Genomic DNA, 23,236 nt, shown 5'->3' with positions numbered 1-23,236 from the left:
GATCTCGGCCTGCTGCCCTACAACGATCAACTCGGATCCCCAAGAAGCAAGGCCCCGCATCGTATCTCACACAGTGCCACTCAGGCTGCGGCCCATCCTGGGGCACAATGATTTATTTTTAGTTCCATTTTTCCACTAATTCTACTCATACCCGTTCCTGGAAGTCAGGATAGGGTGGGCTGCAGGGCAGTGCTTCCCTGGGGCCCGGCCCTGATGTGAGAGGAAGGAGGCAGGGATGCCGGTGTCACTTTATCATTTTCTACTTTATTACTTCAAATTAACAACCACGATAAAGCTCAAAAAAGTCCAATATTTACACAGGAAAAAAGTACAAAATCCCCCCCAAAGTTCTTCAGGTTTTTTTTTTTGTTTGTTTTTTTAAATTACAAAGTAATAAAAAGTTTCGCTCTTTAATTAAAAAAAAAAAAAAGAGGGAGAGAGAGAGAGAGAGACAGTAAGAGGGGTAAATAAATTAGGAAAAAAAAAAAAACAAACCAGGGAGGAATAAAACCGAAGTGTTAAATAGAAAGGATAAAAACGAACGAACGAAAAGACTCCCCCACCCCCCCGCCCTGCCCACAACCCACGGGCCCCACACTCCAGTGACAGTGTGTCTGCTACAGGCCACAGGTCGCAGTGGTCAGCGCTGTGTTTCTGAGCCCCCAAGCGCCACGGGGCAGCTCGAGTATTCCTAAATTATAGTTTAAAAACAACTAAAAGTGGGGGGGGGAGGGGAAGGGAAGGGGTTGTGCATGGAGGGTGGATCTCACCGGGGCCGCCGGAGGGAAGGAGAGAGAGCAAGAGCCACCGCTCCGTGAGTTGCTGCGTAGCCCTCTCTTCTCCTCGCGCTGTCTCCGAGGAATTAAAACATGTTTAATTACAAATTAAAAAATAAAAATAGAAAAACACGCACAGCCAGACAAAAAGAGACTCCGCTGCAGGGATGGGAAGTGGGTTCTCATCTCCCTGTACTTCAGCTCTGGGTGTCTTGGCATGGAGAGCCACTTGGAACCAAGACGCAGAGAAGCCACCAAGGAAAGGAAGCCCGAGTCAGCGATGAGGCCGTTGCCACGATTCCCCTCACAGCTTAGAATGTGTTTAATGCTTGAGAAAATAAATTCTGTTATTACAATAAAAAAAAAAAAAATCAGACTTCTATCATCGAGTGTGGCTGAAATCTGATTCCTTCCCAGCCCATAAGTCTCCTGAAAAGGACAGAACAGAAAAGCAAATCCCCTCCCCCCGAATCCCCTGCCCTCAGAGAAAAAGGAGAGCAAAGTCAAAATGTATATGGCTAGAAACCATATGATCTGAAAATAATAATAATAAAAAAAAAATAACAAAGCAGGAGATACCCAAAGGGGAGGGGAGAAAGAAGGAAGAAGAAACTAAAAACCAGGAGAGGGTACGGGCAGGCAGCAAAGGGCCCGGGTGGGCTGGGGGCAGCTGCACGGAGGTGTTTCTGCACGGCTCCCACGTCGTCGGCTCCTTGGAGGTGCTCACACTGGGGGAACGCAGGCAGCCCTCTCGGAAATGGCTCGCACCAGCACAGGGTACAGCTCGACTCCTCGTTGGCAAAAAGAAAATCTGTTGTCGTTTGTTGGGTTGGTTTTTTTCATGTGTGTTTGTGTGTGATTTTGTTGGGTTTTTTTTTTTTTTTTAAGTTGTTTGTTTGTTTTTTGGGGTTTTTTGTTTTTTAAAAGAAAAATACAGTGAAGACACTAGAAATCAAAGGAATTAAAAAAAAATAAAGAGAGAGAGAGAAAGAGAAAAGGAAGTTAGGCAACAAGGCTCTCCCCAGTAACTTCAATACCAACTGGAGCAGAACTAACCAAATCACCTTTTTCTCCTGCTCTCCTGCCACCCCTCAGTTATCTTGTTCAGTTAGATGAGATACTCTTCAGCTGTGCCAAGTTTTACACTTTAATACTAGCTCAGCACACTCCTCCCCACCATCACACTGCCAGAAAAGCACTCATCAGGAACTAAGAAAATGGCTCCCCAGCCCAGCACCTTCTCTACCCTCCCTTCCCTCCAGGAAAAACGGAAGCTACTTTCACAGCCAAGATAATTCATCCCCAAGGCTTTGGCAGCAAAACTTTGCTCTTCCTCCCAAAGCCAAAAAACACCTCAAAGTAAAGCAAAGGGGAAAGGAAATGCCCCCATCCCCCACAGTTACATCAAGGCTTTAACCTAATCCCTGGTGCTAGCAATCCCCTCCTTGCAGGATCCCAGGCACTCACCTAAGCAAACACTGGTCCAGTGGCAATTGCTCCTCACTTCCCAAGGTGATCAAATGGCACACTTGTCTACAAAAGAAGAGGAAGAATATGCAAGAGATGAAGAAAGGGCATGGACAGCAAAACAGAGGGACTGAGCATTTCTCTCACATATCACCCCTCCCAAGGTTCACTTCAAACCATTGCAGTCTGGAAGACAACCAGGTGAAGGCTTTAACTGAGCAAAGCAGAGCTAAGACCATGCTAGGCACAGCTTGCAGAAAGCATACAACTGAAGAGTGAAGCCGTAACCTGGTACCACTCCCCAGGGTGCTGCAGAAGCTTCAGGCAGTGTGCCCTCACATCAGCTCTAACACATCAGGTGAAACCTGCTGCAGGGCCCTTAGTCTCTGTGGAACACCCAGGCAGGGGCTCACCTGTGATGCTGAAATCCGTGACACTTCTTGCCTCCCTGTGAGGTCGGATGAGGAGACGTTGGCAGGAGCTCCTCGATGTAACCTCATGCTGACCTTCCGCTCCCTGTCCACTCTCGAGATTGCTCTGGGGGACGTGTTTCCTGTTGAGGCACAGAAATGGGAGACAACACCGGTCAACAGTTATAGCATCCAGCTGACGAACAGGGGCAGCACACATTCTCCCAGCCCTCCCATCCTGCTCACCGGACTGTTGGATTCGGGAGGTGGGGGTGGAGGCCATGGGCTCAGCGACATTGCGAAGACGGTTGCCAGTGGCTCCAGCAGGTGGGCCAGGGGGCAGTGCTCGTGTGGCTGACCCCCGGAGCTGTCCCATCCTTTCTTCTCGCTCGTGCTCTCGCCGCTCCCGATCCATATCCTCAGGGTTTCGGGCTGCTCCCTGGGGCAGAAAGAGAAATCCCACATGGCTGTCAGTTAAGAGAGACAGCAGCAGCAGAAAGAAAATCCAGGGTGTTTGAACACAGCAGGAAAGCAGAGCTCCATCCTGTAAACAAGTTCCTCTCACCACCTTCCACTCCATCTAGAGGGCCTTTGTTCTCCCCCACAGAGAAGTACAGATGAAAGCACATGGTACCATAGCTGCTACTGCAACCCACTCCTTCTGAGGGGAGATCTCTAACTATACAGCAAGAGATCTATCTACTGATCCACATGTTGCATCAGTATACTGCTAGAACTGTAGCTGTATCCCAACCCCAGTTAGCACTGTGGAACAACTCTGCCTCTACCTGGTTCCCTTTCCCAAGTTGATCACTGGGGGGAAGTACAAATGACAGGCAGTTTCTTATTTTCCTCCCATATCTCCATGCCATAAAACCCATCCACATCCCACCCAGCACTTTCCCTACACACACACACACTCACAAATTTAAGCATGTTCCAGTCAAAGACGTAGTCGTAGGAGAAGCCTTGGCGGTGGAAGAGGTTACGGAAGAGCTGTCGCAAATACGAGTAGTCAGGTTTGTCATCAAACCTCAGCGAGCGGCAGAAGTTGAGGTATGTTGAGAACTCAGCTGGAGAGAGCAGAGAACAGCCACTTGTTAGACAATGTTCCCCAGACCCACTGGAGATCGATCTACCACAGCTTCTCAGCAGCAATGTGCTGCGTCAGGACAGCACAAACACAGAGCTGGCTAAGAAGGAAAACGGACTCTGAAGGTCATAGTGCTCTAGCCACAGAGAAGACTCCATCAGTATTTTTACAAGAGGTAATGTTCACAAATCCCTCTTCTGTCTGCTTCTTCAAGCAAGAGGCAGCAAGTCACAGTGTTTGCTGAAGGAGAGGAATGCAGGCCTGCACGATATGAATACGACTGATGCTGTTTAGAAAGGGAAGGGATAGAATTGTGTAAGAGGAGATGCACTCAGCTCAGACCAGAGGTCCTCTTAGTCCAGTAGCTTGTGATCAGGAGTAGACAGCTACCAAAAATGAACACCAGGGCAAGCATGTCTGATGCTCCCATGGACACTAGCCCAGCTTTGACCCATTTTCAGCTCAGGAACTTCTGGATTTTGGTGTTTTTTTCTGATTATTTAATAACCCTCAGTGGATCCCTCTTCCACATCAATGTCCAGCCTCTCCTTTAAGCATCCAGAACATCTTCTGGGAAGTTCTACGGGTCTCCTACTGTCTGCATGAAGAAACTTCTAACTTTGTTTTGAAGCTGGCAAAAGCCAGCTTCATTTGGCCGCTCCAGTTCTTGAACTGGAAAAGAAATCTGCTCCCATCCAACAATCTGGAGGCACAGTGAGAATACAGACTTTGATCATCTCCTCTCTAACCATTTCCTTTCCAGATTCCAGTTTGCTTATTAGCTGCTTGAGTAGAAGTCACCTTACTGCTCATCATCCTTCTGGTCTTTCCTGGACCTTTTCCAGACCTACTGCACCAGTTCTGAAAGAGAGGAAGGACCAGAGCTGTACAGTGCAAGTAGGGTGTGAGTTGGCCGTGGGTTTATGCGTACTGTTTGTGCTTTTTCTCTTTCTAGTAATCCTTTACACCTGATCCGCTTTCCTCAGTAGCCACTAAGTGCAAATCTGCTGTTTCACAGAACCATCTATTGTAAGTGGAACAGCTCACTGCTGAGTGACACCTGTCAGGTCAGAGCTCACTAGTTTCTGCGTGACACAAAGTTTGAGCCTTCTACTCTCCCCTCACATACATTATTCTACGTCTCTCTACAATGAATTGCACTTTCTATTCCAGTGCCTGGTTATTTCTAGAACTCATCTTGGTTGACCCTAATTCCTATTATCCAGAATAACTCAGGATCAACTGCACATCTTCTCACCTCACTGCCCACCGCCCACCCTCCTTCCAGAATGTTTCTGAGATTCTGAAAGATCCTTCCCAGCACCCTCACGCCCTTACTAACAAAAGGCTCAGCTCAACACTAAAACATCTGTTTCCCACTTCTGAGCCAGAACTGTATCACCAAAGGTCTCTTTTACTTTTCTTCACTGGTGTCAGCAGCACATCAGGGTCTGGGCCTTCATTATTCAAGACTCCATGAAGTTTCAGCAGGTGGGCAAGCCATGCATCAGACAACACAGCCATCAAAATCAGAGCACTTACAAGGGTACCCTTTGCAGAGCACCTCAATGGGCGTTGACATCTTTTTCTCGCTGATCCTCTCATACTTTTGGCGCTTGGTGGCAGCCTTGAGGCCCTGCCAGGGCAGCGAGCCCAGGTTGAAATACATGAGCACATAGCCCAGGCTCTCCAGGTCATCACGACGACTCTGTTCTGTAGGGAAAAAGTTACACGGGGCAAGGAGTGAGTGGAGACTAGAACTGCTTTGGCAATTCCACAGCTTTGGAGGTGAACACAGAATCAAAGAAACAATCCCTCCTCTCTTCTTTGGTGGTTCTATAAGGACAGAAAAGCCCTAGTTTTAAGGATAAAAGAAAACCCAGTAAAAATGCCTGTTCATATCGCAGAGTTAAAGTACTCCTCACAAGAGAACAATTATCTATTTACGAAGTGGACTGGCCTACATCCTCACTTGGAGGAGCCTTAATTCACACAACAGCAGCACCGCATGCTCGCTCTTTCCTGTCACAGAGGAAGGGCACCTGCACTTCTCCACCCAGAATGATACTCAGCACAGGGATTAGTCATGGCAAAGACAGTCATAGAAAGGCAAAGCTCACAGAAACAAGCCCAACACTACACTGTCAAACACATACTCCACTTAACCTGCTGATATTCTTTACACAGGGCAGAAACAAGGAACTGGTGACCCCTTAAGTTAAACAGCTGTGCTGACAGTTAAGAGAAGCTTAACAGGTAATATTGTTAGGTAATACTGTGCAAGGAAGTTTCTGGATCGGTAGCTTTTCAAGATGTGGAAGAAAAAGGCATACTTTGACCAAAAAGGTTCCCCTCCAAATGACGGTGACTGTATAACTGACACGACCAGCTCTACTAAGGGGAGGATTGCCCTTAATGTGCCATTATAAAATCACATTGAAAAGTGGATCCTTATAAAACACAAAGTTTTGTTTCCCAAACAAAAATATTCCCCACTGAATTTGTTCTCTGGCAGGACCAAGCCATTTTAAACCAAAAGTTTGCTCAAGATGGTTATGACACAGAAGCTCTGCAACTCACTGTGGGCCTTCCTTCCCCCTGCATCCCTCCTAGTGCTTTTGTGGATCAGGGGGCTTGGCACATTAGAAATGTTAGGGGAAGGGAGGCAGGGGAAGGAAAAAAAAGACAAAGTGACCGTGGTTGCAAAAGAAAAGGAGGTTCTATCACTTCAGGTTTAAGAGGAAAGCACCTTGACTTCAAAGCACATGAAATACTGTAAAAATGCTATGGCCTAAGACAGGAGCGTAGAAGAAAGAAGCCTTGCTGATCCCCACACTATCTTACATTGAACGTGCTGAAGTAACAGCTTTTTTTGACCTCACTGCCTCAAGTTGCCCACTTTAGAGGGGCTAATGCTTCTTAATCTCATCAGGCTGCTGCCAAAGATAACTACAGGACTGGCTGGGAGACACTCAGATGCTGTGGAGGAAGCAGGGAAAAGAAAGTGGCCGTATTGCATTTGGGTGAAGGCTGGCATGTACACTCTCTCAGACAGCTGTGATTACACACCACACATCAAAAAAAAATAAAGATAAGCCGTATTTGCTAACAACCTACACAGAATGCACATCCAGGTGTGGAGGGCAACCTGGATCCTGCAGTTTGCCAGTCCTCAACTTACCCAAACAGTAGCTTTAACAGTCCATAATTGTGGATTCCCTGTCTGGAGCAGGAACCAGAGAAATCTACTGGACAGAAGGCTAAGGCTGCAGTCAGTGGGGGATGCTACAAGCCCTTACTGGAGGCAAGGAGCTGGGTTACAGAACTAAACTGGGTGGCTCACCAGTGCACATGACGTGTGCTGAAGCACGCGTCATGACAGAGAAAAGTAACTGTAAGCAGAATACCCAATTATTAAAAAGCAGTGTGATAAATGCCTTACTGTGTGGCATCCCTGAAGTCAGTTTTCTCAGATACATCTCGTCACTGTAGTCCACTTAAACAATTTTAGTGGGATTCAAATCAGAGAGGAGCCTGAAGCACCAACATGATGGGCTGTGGCTGCCTCACTGCCTGAACAGTACTTATGCAGACCTCAGAACACCGTGTATTTCTTTCACTCGTAGCCACAACTGCAAGACTCTGGGTTAAACCTTGGGTGACAGGGAAGAAGTTCACACATTCCATTCCTTTGCTTCATTTTCAGAATCACACATCTCAAGTTTTTTTGGGGTGGGTTTTTTTTTTTTTGCCTGACCTCATACACCAACAACCACATAATACTGAGTCATAGTGGACAGCAAAAGGAGGCCATTAGAATTAAAGGCAATTAGAAAAAAACCTTGACCTCTATGCACTCTGGAAATTTTATTTAACATCACGACTTTCCACTTTTAGAAGCCTGGAAATCATTGATTAACCACAGGGCATCCCTGAGCAGAAGCCAAACGTCTCACACCATGGACTGAGAAAAGAAAAACCAGTGATGTGAATGGGTGCACAGAGCAAGTCAGCTCAGAAGCAGGATTACAGTCATGACCTGCACCTACCTTGTGGTACCACATCACACTTCCTCTCTCCATTTTAGTTCAGCTTCTCAGCTCTCCTACAACAGCAGTCCCCTGTCTACTTTCATAAGACAGATCCTCACTCAAAAACCCTTTCAGTACAAAACACGAGGTCGCCTTCCCACACAACGCAGCACAGCCTCTTGAATCCAACTCACCCTGCAAGCAATCTCCCCCTGCTTAGGAGTGGCACAGGGATTTGGGCCAGATTCCTCCCACTCTTTGGGAGACTCCCAGCCCACATCCCAGCTCCGTTCTCAAGCAGGTTCCTTGGAAGGAGCAGAGTCAGAGGTGAGTAGCAAGAAGGCTAGTTACCTGATGAAGACATGCCTGGGCAAAAGCAGAACCAGGACTGTTTGCCTTCGATGCAAGGTTCATGATCAAACTAGTTTCTTGGCAACTGAAAGCACCTCCTGGTCCCCCAGGCCAGTGCTTTCCTTCCACTCCAATCCTATCCCAAGCAATGCTATCCCCATGCAGTCCTCCTTAAAACACAGCTCTTCACTGGGGCTACAAGCAGCCTTAACCAAGCAATGCTTTCCTGATTACACACTCAGACCTGACGCTGCACATTCTCAAACTACACTTCCCCTTTCTCTCCCCACTGCATGACAGCAGCACACAGAAGTCTGAAATGGGTGGCAGCCAGCAGGATCAGCAGAAGAACTTGATGATGGGCACAGCCCACGCTGATGCTGATATGAGATGAGTTTGGTGAAAAAGCGGCCCCCGATCCCAGCCCAGCCTGCTGTCATCCAGAAAGAGCCCACCGAGACTGTCTCCTGGGCACCCCTGGGCATTTATTTCAGACTTTGTGAGTTCCAGAGGGTGCAGGGGACTCTCATCCCTGGAGCATGTGAAAATTGACTGGAATGCGTGAACCAAAGCCTGCACAGTCCACTGACTCCCTGAACAGCAAGTCTCCCACTATGGAAACCCTCTCCAATCTCGCCTCCTACTTTTTCCTTGGTCACTGGGAAAAGAATGCGTTTCCTCCAGACATCGGAATGCCCAATCCTTAGCTTGCACATTCAAATAAAGGCATTTATTCATTCGCTATTCCCGTCACATGAATACCCCAGCACCTGGTTCCTTCCCTCTCCCCAAACTGCATTAATGGAACATTATGACAGAGAATTTAGTATTTGACAAGTTAAAAAAAAAAATCAGTGACGGTTCCCATGGCAATGCTGCTAACTCACAAACATGTCTGCCATTTATCCTGTGGCAAGGTCTTGAGAAACAGGAAATTCAGCTGCAACTATGACACTCCATCCCCTTTGCTCCAGGCAAGCCATGTAGCCTTTATACGATTCAGGGCAACTATCTGCAGCGTGGAGATAACATACCCGAGACCTGTTGCACCGAGCAACTCACACCCAGCACTTCAGAAGCAAAGAGCATGAAGAAAGCAAGTGATTGCTACACTCAGATTGATGGCCTATGCACTCTGTCCTTGGATTAGCACTCAGACACTGTTTGTTCACCCTGATACACAAGCCAACCACCAGTAGCAAAGGGCTAAGTTAGGGGTCAGATGAATAATAAATTCCTTAAACAAAACAAAAAAAGCCCACAACCAGACATTTAGCATCTCGTGCTCGGTTCAGACAGGGAAGGCACACAGGAAAAATAAAAATAAAAAAAAACTGACAGACATAGCAGTAAGAATTATTTTGTGCACGTCTCCTTGTGGCAGTTACCATGGCTGTGGAAATCTTGACCAAGAATTCAATGGAGAGTCAGTTATATATAAGCAGGTCAAGCCAAAATATAAGACCAACTTGGAGAGCACTGCAAGAACTATTTTTGCTATGTGAAAGAGGTCAGGAGATCATGGCCCACTCTCAACACACAACACTCCTCATTTTGATATAAATAAAGCATTTTCGGTATACAGCTATACAGCAGTAAGGAAGGAAGACAGTGGGAAATTGCTCTATTTTCTGCAGGTCAAGTCTTGTAGATGTTTTCTCAACAATCTAGAGTCAAGAGGGGAGAACTGAAAGCTTTCCCTAGGAATATTAAGATACGAAATCTTGCAGAGTCTGTTAGTTTAAGATGTTTGACTTCTCTGCTGTGATTTTCAAATTCTCAGTTCACACATTTCAGAAGGTCTCCCAAAAGCAAACGGAGCTGCGAGCAAGCTGTGTTCCTGAATTGACGGGCAAGGTGGTTTCAATGTTTCTACTGATCAGGTTTGTCTACCAGTAGCAGAAGGAAGTCAGCCTGTTCAGAGGGAACCCTGTGGTAACTATGAAACTCTCACACTGGGGACAAAGTAGTCACACAGAGAAGTAGGTATCCAGTCAGGGAAGGGAAGAAAAAACTGCAGGAGGATTTCATCTCTGCTCCTCACATCAATCAGGCGTTGTGCATTGGGGCTCACTCTCAGGACAAGCTTGGGTGACTTCAGGAGGTTGAAGTGCCCTGGCTGTTATAATCTGTGTGGGGTACCTGCAAAGCCTGTAACAGGGCCCATCATTGGCATAAGACCTGGCTGAACTGTCAGCACTATACTAGCCTTAGGCACCAAACAGAGGGCCCTGCTTCCCTACAGCTGCCTCAGGTTTACTCTCAGAGGTGAATGGGAAAGCACAGTTCAAAAACCCACAGATTTTAAAGGCCCACGGAAGCCAATCCTCACTGTTACAAAACCTGGGTGCTTGGGCAGTAGAAAGACTCCCCTTATTTCAGCCTCTTGTGCATTTCCAGCATGTTGCTGTCCCCATCCTCAGCTGTGGCCTCTTATACTCCAGCTCTAACAGCCACAAAATCAGCACTGATACAGACAGGAGTCAGCAAGAGGTTTCAGCTGTGTGTATCCCTGCAGACTTAGTGCCTCTGAATACCTCTTTTACACATCTACAAGCCCACAAAAATTGTGCAAGGCAGAGTTAGTGGCAGTGAAGTCCAGGAGGTCACAGCCTCACTGCTGAAGTAGGGTTTTGCTGCACTAAGCAGTACATGAACACAGTCCAGTAGGCAGTTTCTGCTTTTAGGACTTCAGAAGGCCACAGAAGACAGAAGAGTTGATGAAGACATGACAATTAAGTTATTTGCCTATGACCTCCATACACGTTAGTAGAAGAGCCAGGCACAGAACCCAGTACTCAGCTAGCGCCTGCTTACTGGGCCACGATGGCTTTTGTGACAACTCAAACCCCAGATGTGGCATTGCAACCTTCAGGAGAAGGCACGCCACCCCCCTGCTAGGTACGTGCTATGTCCCACAGAAAGCCCCACCAAGGGGCAAGAGCAGGCTCACCGATTCCCAGGTGGGTGTTGATAGAAGCATAACGAGCTGTGCCAGTCAGATTCTTGTTTTCCCGGTAAGGTATGTGCTGGTGGGTCCGGGCATCTCGGTACTTCTTGGCCAAACCAAAATCAATGATGTATACTAGGTTGCCTTTTTTACCAAGCCCCATAAGGAAGTTGTCTGGCTTCACATCCCGGTGGATGAAGTTCTTGGAATGAATGTACTCAATACGACTAATCTGAAGGGGAACAAAAAGAAGAAAAAAAGTTCAAATTAAACAAAGTGATAGAAATGAAAAGTAAGCTCATTATAGTTGCATGTATTAAAAAGATACCCTACCCTGTCAAAGAAGGAAAAGGTATCCCTTGTAGCAGATACCAGAGATGGCAGCTGAAGAAAAAGATGACCCTCCCCACCCTCTGGAGGCAGCACTATCTGGAAGAAGTAAACCCCACACACCAGCAGTCCTCAGCCTGGAAAGGTCACCATTAGCACCACAAAGGAGGTATGGGGATTGACTTTCTATGGATTAAAACTCTTGAGTTTCAGGACTGACATCAGTCAGCTTCCAAACCTAGCCAGGCTGGGAAAGGAGAGGGTCCAGAAGGGTCCTAAGCACAGGGCATGTGCTGTTTACTCAAGATGGGTAGTGGTGTCAGTCATTCACCACATAGGTAAAAGCATCTCTGCACGTAACACATGCACAGATGTGAGGGTGAGCAAAAGAGGAAGGAAGGAGGGATAGAGATCAGAAACACCCAGCAGCGCCTAGGATCCAGGCCTTCATCAAGAAAGAAAAACCTGGCAGTCACTTGCTGCTAAATGAAAAAGCCTGGGATGTAGCATTTCTTGAGCAGAGGGGAAGGGGGGGGAGGTATGGAAAAGAAGAGTAGGCACAAATGCTTCAGAGGAAACTCACCATCTGGTCTGCCAGGAGCAGAACTGTCTTGAGACTAAATTTGCGGGAACAGAAGTTGAAGAGATCTTCCAGGCTCGGCCCCAAGAGCTCCATCACCATCACGTTATAGTCCCCCTCTGCTCCACACCACTTGATAGAGGGGATACCCACTGGGAAAAAAGAAAGATTAAGCCACAGAACAGAGGAAAACTGCTGCAATCCCTGCTGAGAAGGTTCTATGTAATAACCAAATCATTTTCTTTCTAAGGCCCTCCAGAATAACTCCCTCTTTCAACCACTCCCCCGGCCCCATCTTTTCCCTCCCTATCTCACCTCCTCCTTGCATCATCTTGTAGAACTTGCTTTCAATGTGAAGCTGGGGATGCTTGGTTTTGACACATTCCAATTTGATAGCCACCTCTTCACCAGTCGCAATGTTGGCTCCTGCATAGAGATGAGAGTAAGAGGAAGATTGTGCAGGCTTCCACTGAAGCTAAACACTTTTAACAAGGCCCATGCAGATGCCAAAATTTCAGGGTAAACCTGAAGGTTTATTCTCTGCAAAACAAACGAGATTATCTAGCCACTTCATACCAAGTTTTCAGCACTGCCATTTGCAGAGACAGGCACAGAGGAAGGCACATGATCAGTAAGGCAGCTCTGATCCTACAGACAGGCTAGGACAACAAGTGCCAGACTCTGTGAGGACAATCTGTATCAGCAGTAACTATCCTGAGCAGAAGTTTTAGCTGACCATATTCTTAGCCTCCTGAACACAAGCCAGCCATCCAGGCAGTAATATGGAGTACATCTTCCTTGGTAAAATTACTGGTTACCTCAGGTTCTAGAAGCCACACACTCCAACAGGGCCAATTTGTTCAGGAGGAGACATTGCTTACATTCCCAGCTACCTCTGGGCTCACTATACAGACAGTTCACAAATCTCCAGCTTCTCTCTCTCTCCTGAGGATTTTAATAATGTATTTAATCTTTTGCCAATACAGAAACATTTGCTACATCCAAAATTAGAAGCGTGAAGAAGTAAACTGAATCCAGCAGTGAATTAAGCTACTCAGACGCCTTTTGTTGAAGGTATTGCTAGCAAGTTTGTGATGATACAAAAGCACCTCCCCACACACTTCCCCTCAAAGAGAAGCAAGCTGCCAGACACGAAAGCCAGCACTCTGGTCCCAAAAGGCACTGCCAAAGGAGGAACAGGCTGATCCTTCTCTCCTATTAGCAGAGAGGATTCCAGATGTTTCACATCATCCTAAAATGGAAAGAACAAAGATCTGCACACAGGTCACGGGAATGACACTTAAAACTTGTTTCTCTCTCCCCCCTTCCCGTGCCTGCCTGGAACACAGACATGTTCTTCCATGTATCAGGAACTGTTACAAGTTGCACTCAAAAACAAATCAGAGCGTAGCTCCCATTAAGAGCAGCTTCTCAACACCGCTCTGGAGCATGCATGGGGAGCACCACAAGGTGAAGACAATGTTTAGGTCTGGTGAATTCATGCTCCCCAACTGCCCTGTTAAGAGTCAAGGTCTTAACAAGAAGTCCACGAAGGCAGCTGCTCTATCAAAAAAGGAAGAGTTCATGCACCTAGATTCCTTCTCCCACTGGATACTAATGTGATCCACCTCCTGCTGAAGGGTTCAGGCACTGCTTGTACACAGAGTTAGCCAAAAGCTCCCTGCTAGCAACAAGACGTCATCTAGATATTACAGCATCAGGTCGAGATAGGCAAGCTGCAAGGAATTTGAAAGAGAGGAACAAAAACCATCAGGGCCTGGAGGGATTGATTTACTAAGGAAGATTAAAAGAGCTAAATATGTAATGTAGACAAGAGATACAACTAAGAAGGGTGGGGAGGAAGAATGGGACATGACAACAGTCTGCAAATATTTGAAGGCTGTAAACACTAAGGAGGGAGAGGAATTATTTAGGGTGCTCTGAGGGAGGGGAAGGAGGAGGAGCAACGGGATGAATTTAATAAGGGCTTCTACTCCAGAGGCAGGCAAACAGAAGGGGAAAAAAGGCACCCCAATTGCTGGGGCTATGTGCCTAAGTGTGATTTTTGGAAAAAGGCTGATATTTTCCACTTAAAAGCCTGCTGGTCTGCAAAAGAAGCCTGTGCATTCTCTTCACGCCACACAGAACCCTTCTTACAAAGATCAGGAGCGGAAGGGGTTAAAAAAAGAACAGCAGAAGGCACTCAGACCACAGTACTAAGGTGGCCTCGGACTGGTTATCTACTACCTTTTAAATTCGTGTTCAATCACGAGACCTCATTCAGTGTGGAAACACCCAGGATACCCAGGCAGACAAGAGCATTTCCTTCCTTTCTCTTTCCCTCGCCTTTGTAAGGATTTTCCTCCAAATCCTCAGCAGCGGCTCCCTCATCCCTCCCCTGGGGGATTTTTCCTTCTTCGAGTCCATCTGCTGACACACGAGCAACAATGACTCTTGTTGACTCCTGGCAGCATTAGCATTTTCAATGAACCTTACCCCCCAAAGCTGAACAGTGGCAAGATGAATGTGTTCTCATCTCCCCACTGCCCTGCGTATTTAGGAAGATGACAATGCATCCATTTACAAGGCTGCTTGCAGGTGGGGGGTGTATAATCTGTAAGCACGTAAAGCAGGGAAATGGAAGGGGTGCAGGTGGGTACGTGGGAGGGGGTGTTAAAACATCATGAAAGCTTCAATTCTGCAAGATGTGAGTACGCCATCCGCAGCGTACTGTGGCCTCCAGACCCACAGGCTCCATAGCCCAAATGCTTGTGTCAGTCTCTTAGAGGAAGCAGAAACTGGCCTAGGACAGTAAAACGAGGATGAATCAGACCTAAAACAGGGCGGTTCTTCGCTGAGGGTGCACGTACCTCACATTCAGATCAGCCCCTCCGCCTCAAGTATCTTTAGGTTGCTCCCTCAGCCATTTATTTGTTTGGAGAACCAGCAGACAGCAAGAATGCAAAGCCAGGGGTCTCTCTCATGCTTTGTTCAATGCTTTATACAAACAACAGAAGTAACAGTTCCCTGCTCCTTCTCCAGACTGAAAAACCCCAGACAAACACAGCAGAGCTTGCCTAGCTTCAACCAGTCGAGAGACGCATGTAGGATCAGGGATAATTCCTAACATCCACCCCCAGTCTCGCTCCGCTGTGGGGGCTGCACAAACACTACTCATTCATCACGAGCTGTTTGAAACGGGGCCCTGGGGACAGAGGATGTCACCTGCTAAACAGGATTTTAAGAGCAGAAGCCTCGCTGCATGTCTGATACGGCAAACCTTCCGCACCCAGCAGGACAACGGGCTCTCCGTACCACCAGCTTAGCGGTGGAAGAAAGGAGGGCTGTGAGCAGATGGGGGAAGTCAGAGGGTGAGAGAGAGTTAACAGTCCAGGAAACAAAGGAAATGGCTCCCCTCCCATTGAGGAGGAGCTTGCAACCAGGAACTGTCCAAAGCCCTGTCCCGGCATGCTTTGTCTGCAGCACAGCCCCCCCCCTCTTCGCCACCCTCCCCCCTGCTCACCCCAAGGGCTCCTCTGGTGCACCCCAGCCATCTGCATCACAGGCAGCACCATGGCCGGGTCCCATCACCAACACCCTGACAAAGCAGCTGCCTGCTAACAACCCCAGTGTCCCTGTGTCTCCCCAGGAGAGCAAAACCTAGAGGTTTCACTCTCCTTTTCAGAGGTGAGCAGGCTCAGGCCTGCTGCCATCTCAATCCCAGTGCCCATCCACACAATGCAGGGGAACTCTGCTCGGCACATATAACCCTCAAGGTAGAGCACAAAAGCAAGAGATTGCCATTATCTGAATGATCTGAGCCCCAGATGATGATTAACAGCAGCCCTCCCTTTGTGTGCGACTGCGTGGAAATTCACATTTCCTTCTGGCAGGAAACCCAAAAATGAACCCCAAGGAGTAGAGCACACAGTACCCACAGATCACAGAAGCACCAATATCCTGAAAAAGCTGGGAATAAAGCATCAAGCCCAAACCAGCCTTCAGATACAGACAAAACTGATTTGTGTCAGCTCCATCTCCACTCCATCGTGAAGGAAACCTAGAGGTGGATCTGGTGCAGGAGAGAAATCCCAGTGAATAAGCCTCTGTCTGCAAACCAGGCCATGAGAGGACAGCATGAGCCCAATCAGAAGCACAGACTGCGAGCCTGATCCCTCCAGGCCGGGGTGTCACCCTGGCTCCAACAAGTCTCGCTATCACTGCTTCAAAACAGGCTGGCCTGCACCCCAGTGCACATCACAAGGGCTTTGATACTATGTTCGAGCGAACCCAGCCACTTGAGGCTCCTCACACTGGGCATTGGAGCTTCCCTTGATGCTTGTGTAGCTTAGTTATGGGCAAGGAGGGGACAACCTCTTCACTTGAGCCACTGCTTTTCCATGCCCACTTTGTACAGGTGTGCAGCCTGCTACGTGATGCAGGAATGCAGAATCAGGCCTTCCCACTCAGTGCCTCCCTCCTTTCTCCACACATATCCCAGATGTTCTGCAAGATCATGGCACTTTCCAGTGCTTTGGAAGGGTCTGGAAGGCTCTGAGCCCAAGCATAGGCAGAAACGTTGCATCCAGGCTAGCAAATTGTCACCCTTTGATCCCTAGCACCTGGGCGTTGCATGCACTGTCACCTGAGACACTGATGGGCCGCAGAGGGGTGACAAGCAGGAAGGGCTGCAGTGATGGCATCACAGAGTGGAACTGGGATCCCCGATCCATTATTTATCACCTTTGTTTGTGCTCTGGATAAAGGTGGCAACAAAGCCTGTTACCAGTGATTCCCACAGGGTACTTAATCAAGGGGAGCTGCCAACACCAATCAAGAGAGAATAATAAAGCAAGAGAGAGCTGGAGATAAAAGCCAGGGGTAGAAAACAGGTGATTTACAAGATGAGGCAAAGTAATCTGAACTAGAGGTATTCAATGAAGGCAGCTAGGGGAGGGGCAAAGAGATGGTGCAGAACCTGGAAGAGACCTCGCACAATACAGCTGATAGCACGTTAAGGCCAATTCTGCAATGTGATACAGTGTTGGTGATGGGGGAAGCCAAGGAGACCCAAAGCAGCTTACGCAGAGGCATCGTGTTACAGACCGCTCAAGGGTAGCCCTTCCCTGCCCAGTGCTGGAAATGCTGCACCTAAAATGCTGTGTAGGCTCCAAGCTGCTCAGCAGATGGATAAACTGGGAAAAATTGGAAGAACAGCAACAGTGAAGAGCAGTGGATGTAGCGGGAAGCAAAATACGACTCAACTGAGCAAACAAACAGTCAAGGAGCATATGATAACCATCTGTAAGTACCGAAAGGGTGCAAACACCAAGAAAGGGTCTGCAGGCCCATTCTGCTGGCCTGGAGGACCACTGCTTCAAAGGTCACGGTGCAAAGTGGACAACAGAGGAAGCCACTTCAAGGATGGTTCTATGAGGCTACTGGATAGTCCCACCCCTCCAGCCCCACCGAGTTTGCGCCAGCAACATCAGTGTGCAAAGCATCAGGGAATACATGCACATACGCCCCAGTGTGCTGGCTTGGAGGTGCTTCTCCCCAAGTGCTGCAGTAATAGAAAACTCAAGAGTTTCACAGGCTTTGTCCATCGACCCCGTGCATCTCCCAGCTGAGGCTACCCCAGACGATAACTATAAACTCTACCCCACCCATGATCTACTAGATCTGGGCCCCAGAACTTTAGCCAGGGCACCCCCCTCCCAGACCTGTTTTACATCTCCCTGTGTCAGACTTCTCTCTTTCAGGTGCTGGACCACCTCTCTCACTATCAGCCTTCCATCGCTCCATTCCTTTTGCCCTGGAGGAAAGTCCATCTCCTCCCTTTCCACCACCCGCTCTGACACGTGGGTTTATACCCACACACACCCAAGCTCAGCAAAAGTCAACAAGAGAGTTGGAGCAGGGTGTATGACATATACACTCTCAATAGTCCAGATCTACATCAGCTTGACCAAACGTCACCGTGTCTCCTATGTCTGGGAGGCAAAGTGGAGCTCATCCCACCCTCTGTGCCATCAGAGGATGGGCAACAACCAGCAGTACTTCTTGAAGCTCTTTCCCCCCCCCAACCTCCACCATCTCCAATCTTACACGGTGCTAAAAATATCAACAGGCAAATACATATTTATCAATCCAAAAACAATGACGCAACTGAGAAAAACAACCACGCAGGTGGAAGGACACAGACTGACACTCACCCAGGTAAATGTCTCCAAACGAACCACTGCCAATCTTTCTGCCCAGCCGGTATTTGTTCCCCACTCGAAGCTCCATGGTTTAGTCGTGCTGAGAAGAGAAATGCAAAAAAAAAAACACAAAGTCAGAGCAGAAACTGGAACTGAATCAGTGCCCCACGGAAGACTGTGAAGTGAACCCATCAACTATACCCAGAGCTTGCCCCAGAAGCTGGACACAGCTTCTAAATCTTTAAGTATTTCACTTTCAATGCAGCTGCTGTGCAGAAACTCAGGTGTCCACAAACAGCATGAGTTAAACACTGCAGGAACGTGACCCGCTCAAGAACATCATCTGTGTTCCCATCATGGAAACACAGAAAGGCTGAACCTCTTTCCCACCATCTTCTTCACAGAGCTGGGGAAGGAAATCTAACAGTGTGCCAGTGGGTGACTGCTTCACACTTTAAGGAGCGCCTCCCTTCATAGTAGCCTAAAATAAGCAGCACCAAGACACTCCTAGACCCGTGGGACAACAGGAGGGACAGGCACATGGCTTTTGAGAAAGAATTCTCTCTGGCCCAGCACTAAACCAGCACCACAGCTGCAACGAAGCGCAGGAACCAAAGGCTGTGAGACGGACTTACAGCCAGCCAGGAGCTAGCGACTCCACCGCCCCTAGGCGGAGGCTGGGGCAGCAGGAGACACCACATAGGAGTGAGCTCTGCGAGAGGCAGGTTGGGAGGAGGACGGCCATTTGCTTATCTCCAAGCTCCTCAGCTGATGCGATCAACAGCCTCCACGCCTGTGCTACCCACCCAGGTGTGCTGGCTGCTTGTTTGCAGCCTTCCCCCGGCCTTTCGCCCCAGGTGATCAGCTCACCCTTTGACCTGCTACACCCGATTAACGTAGCCAGGCTCAGCCTACTCATCTCACAGAGAAAATCTAGAAGGTAGGAGGCTCTCAACCGCATGGTTTGTTCCCCATCTGACCCCAACCAACCCTTCTGCAGCACACAGCCCCATTCTGGCAGGTCCCTTTTCCCTCCCCGCTTCCACGGACACCAACTTGTTCTAGGATCCAAGCCAACGAGCACGGCTCCTCTTAGAGGCATTTGCCACACTCCTGATTTATGCAATGCCACAGCATTAGCGTACAGAACACAGACACAGAGTCTGCTGGGGACAGGAAAGGTGAGGAATGATTCATGTTTTCACAAGTAGGTGAGAGGAACTTTCCCTTGCTGCAGCTAAATGGGAAGGAGGCATCACCGAAGGAAAAGACAAAGGTGGGAAGAAGAAACGGCTCTGAGATGCACACACAAAATAATCCTAGCTACAGGATTCTGGGCACACCATAAGCCCCGAGCTGCCCCAGGAGGTGGGATTACAGGAAGAGGAAGGGACGAGCTACAGGGATGTCAGGGAAAATAATCCCATCAAGGCATTCAGGGGACATTGCGAACCCTGGGCACAAAGCACGCTGAGGTGGAGTTCCCTCGCCTCTATTTACTTATGCATGTGTGTTTCTGTGCATCTGAGGAGCACAAAACCCCACGGCTATTTCTGGCTTTCTTACTATGAGGAATGCAGGCAGTGCCTTGGGAGCCACACCGGGAGGCAGGCGGTCCTGGGCGAGGGCACAGTGAGTAGACATGGTTTCCAACTGCTGCCTGCTGTTCCACATCACCACGTTAACATACATCTGACTTGCCTGCCCTCCTACGCCAGCCAAGGATCAAAGGTCCACACTCCCAGGAACCCAACCATCACGACAGCTCCCCAACCTAGCCACAGATCCCAGCAGGGTCCCACCATACCACGGTCCCACCCTTCTGGGACAGCCAGGAACCAGGTTAAGGAGGGTTCCCCATACAGCTGGGCTGCGGCCCTTCTGGCTGATTGAGCAACAGGCTCCGAAGGGGAATCTAAAAAATGCTCCGGGGTGAGGGGGTGGGAGCAGGGAGCGGGATAATGGAGTGAAAAATCACGGCCGCACAGCTGTCACTCTGCCTTATCTCCCCCCCAGCACAACACAAGTGTGCTTAGGGAACAGAGGGGAGGGGGGGGGGGGGATGATGGCCGGAGGGCGGCCATGGGGATCTGCGCTATGGGGGCACAACAGCCCCGGCAGCAACTGCTGCAGGAGTCCCAACATCCGCCACATTTGCTGGCTGCCTCCCACTCCACACACATACCCCCATCTACAGTTCCTGCCTTTATCTCATCTTCGGGTCTACTATTACAGAACGAAGACCTCGCACATGCGATTTATATTGTGATATTTAAACAATTACATCACTCGGTGGATCATTTATGGATGCTTACAATTAAAAGGCCGTGTGTTGTTCACCCCCTCCCCTCCACCACTACCACCACCAACCCCAGCAGACCCGACCCCTCCGGCCAAAGCAGCTCCCCCAAGGCTGTGTGTCCCTTAACCCATTGCATTTTCCACACAGGATTAACACACCACCACCACCTCAAAGCAAAGCGTGCGCTCACGTTAATATCCACCTCACACCTACAACATACTACAAATACTACGTGTCGCTCCCCTCACACACACACACACAGACACACACCATTTTGCACCAGGGCCCTTTTATATAAGATAAAATACCCACGTACATGCACAAAGACCATTATATAAAGGCAGGATAAAGCCGGTCTCGGGGCCGTGTGTCCGACGCCAGCCATTTCACAGGGCTGAGCGTCACCTCGGCCCCACACCTGGGCAGTGGGGGGCACGAAGGCCATCCGTACAGCACCGAGTTCGGCGGCCACATAATGGAGGCTGCGAGGGGAAGTGGGAGCGCGGGGGGTGCCGTGCCCGTAAGGGCTGTGCAGGGCTTTTATTTCCTTGTCTGTGTGTGTGTGCGTGTGTGTGTGTGTGTAGGAGATAAAGGAAGGGGTTGGCAAAACACAGTCATCTGAAACGGGTTTTTAATAATCAAAATTAAAAGGGGAAAAAAAAAAAAAAGGAAGAAAAAAAAAACAATCGGGGAAAAGAAAAAAAAAAAAGAGGTAAAAATAAGGCATTTCGATGGGAAGGCGAGACAGAGAGCAGCCCCCTCCCCTCCCCTAAGCCCCCTTCACACTTACAAAGAGGAGAAGGTCTGGAAGATGGGAAGGGGGGGGAGGTAAAAAAAAAAAAAGCAAGAATATAATAAGAGGCGAAGCGCCGAAGACCACCTTTTCGTTAGAAATAGCCACAAACAGGAAAAACAAGGTGGGGGGGGAAGGAAGGAATAAAATAAATAAATCTCTCCTGACACCCCCACCCCCTACAGGCACAACACGGCCCTACCCGGGCTCTATTTTCCGGGTAGATCACACAAAGCGACCACCCCCCGAACGGCAGCCAACTTCCCGGCCCCCCCCTCCGCCCCGAGCCCACCGCGGTCACCCCGAGAGCCCGACCCCCCCCCAACCGCTGTACCCCCGCGTCCCTACAACGGCCGGGCCCCGAGAGCGGAGAGCCCCGAGGGACAGCAGGAGAAAGACGGGGGGAAAGGGGGGCGACCCCCTCACCGCACCCCACAAAGGGCCTTTTGTCCCCGCTGCCCCCCGGCCCGGCGCATCGCGCCCTGCCCTCCCCTCCCCCGCCCCTCCTTCCTTCCTTCCTTCCTTCCCTCCCTCCCTCCGCGCACACAAAGAGCCGGAGGGGCCGCCTTTCCCCCGGGGTTTGCGCCCCAAGATGGAGGCGGGCGCCCCCCATACCCACCCTGGCGGGAAGGGGGCCGTGTGGGGCTGCTGCTCCGCCGGCTGTCAGGGGGCCAGGCGGCCGCGGCGGGGAGGATGACGGAGGATTGGGGAGGGCTGGCGGCGGCCGTGCCCGGCGCGTCCCTCCTTCGCTCAGCTCGGCTCAGCGCGGCGCGGCGCTGCCTGCCGCCTCCCGCCCGCTCGCCGTCCCCTCCAGCCGGCGTGTGCTCGGCACAGCCCGGCGCTCACCCAGTTTCCATTGAGCCCCGGAGCCAAACCCACTGATGTCACCCAGCGCAGCCCCGGCCCTCCTCCTCCTCCTCCCGCCCGCCCGCCGTTAAAGGCACAACCGCTCCTCCATCCGCCGTTCCCTCAGCCCGGGCCTGGCCCCGCAGACGTTTCCCCTCGGGAGGGCGGGCTCTCCTCGGGCTCTGTCGTGTCGGTGCTCGGCTGTGGGGAGCGAGAGCCCCACGGCCACCCCATTTTCTCACTCAGTTGTGTTCTCTGGCTCTGGAAATTAAGATATAACCGAGTTTTGTGTGTGGCGATGCGTGCAGCCCCACAGTTTGCTTCATCGGGGAGCCCTACACCAAGCGTGGTGGGCTCTGTCGGGACAAGGGGGAGCGTGCTCACATCCCCGGGGTGTGAGGGCAGCAGGCAACCCCAACCACGGGCAGTGCGGCCCACGCTGAGCCCCCTTGATGGCTTTTTGTACGGAAGGTGCCATCAGGATAACCCAGAATACGTCGTCCATTCCTCTTCTCGCTGCCCCCAGGGGAGACACAGCCCTCGGGGGTGAAATCATGAAGTGTGTGCACGGACACTTCAGCCGCCTTTATTTTAATCATTTAGGGCTTAAAATAATAAGTCTTTAATTAGAAACGTTGCCTTAATTGAATTGTAATCAAGTTTTTAGTGCTGTTAGCCCAGCTAAGCGGGTGATCTAATAACACCCACCTCCTTCTCTCCAAGCATTGCCTGGTTACACCTCTTCTTATGGAGCGATGCGTGTTGGGGAGCCTGGGCCAGGGGCTGGGGGGTGCTGGTGGATGACAGCTGGGCATGAGCCAGCAACGTGCTTTTGCAGCCCAGAAAGCCAACCGTACCCTGGGCTGCATCCAAAGTAGCGTGGCCAGCAGGGAGGGGGGAGGTGACCCTGCCCCTGGAGACACCCAAGGTCAGGCTGGAGGGGCTCTGAGCACCCTGATTGAGCTGTGGGTATCCCTGTTCGTTGCAGGGGAGTTGGACCGGATGGCCTTTAAGGGTCCCTTCCAACTCAAACGATTCTATGATTCTATGGAGAGAGCTGCTGAAGCTGGGTGTGCAGAGGATGGGCTGCACAGGGAGGTTCTG

The 23,236-nt window shown here is 49.8% G+C and overlaps 1 protein-coding gene across 5 annotated transcripts; it reads right to left on the bottom strand.

The window, feature by feature from the left end:
- Positions 1-244: 244 nt before the first annotated feature.
- CSNK1E (casein kinase 1 epsilon) lies at positions 245-22,163 on the bottom strand. Of its 5 annotated transcripts, none has more exons than XM_046898288.1 (11): positions 22,133-22,163; positions 18,204-18,291; positions 12,304-12,414; positions 11,992-12,140; positions 11,082-11,310; positions 5,289-5,459; positions 3,578-3,726; positions 2,900-3,092; positions 2,657-2,796; positions 2,244-2,309; positions 245-1,721 (listed from the first exon to the last, which is right to left on the bottom strand). In XM_046898288.1, exons 2-10 carry the CDS (start codon positions 18,277-18,279, stop codon positions 2,277-2,279), a joined length of 1,251 nt encoding a protein of 416 aa, XP_046754244.1. In that variant the 5' UTR covers positions 18,280-18,291; positions 22,133-22,163; the 3' UTR covers positions 245-1,721; positions 2,244-2,276. The 5 variants fall into 5 exon arrangements, with proteins under 5 accessions (XP_046754244.1, NP_989708.3, XP_046754256.1 ...); NM_204377.4 differs by lacking the exon at positions 22,133-22,163 and adding an exon at positions 21,906-22,113; XM_046898300.1 differs by lacking the exon at positions 22,133-22,163 and adding an exon at positions 20,810-21,466.
- Between the last annotated feature and the right edge of the window lie 1,073 nt (positions 22,164-23,236).

The sequence above is a fragment of the Gallus gallus genome, chromosome 1 (genome assembly GCF_016699485.2).
Source record: "Gallus gallus isolate bGalGal1 chromosome 1, bGalGal1.mat.broiler.GRCg7b, whole genome shotgun sequence".
NCBI classification, from domain to species: Eukaryota; Metazoa; Chordata; class Aves; order Galliformes; family Phasianidae; genus Gallus; species Gallus gallus.
This window is presented reverse-complemented; position numbering and strand designations above follow the sequence as displayed.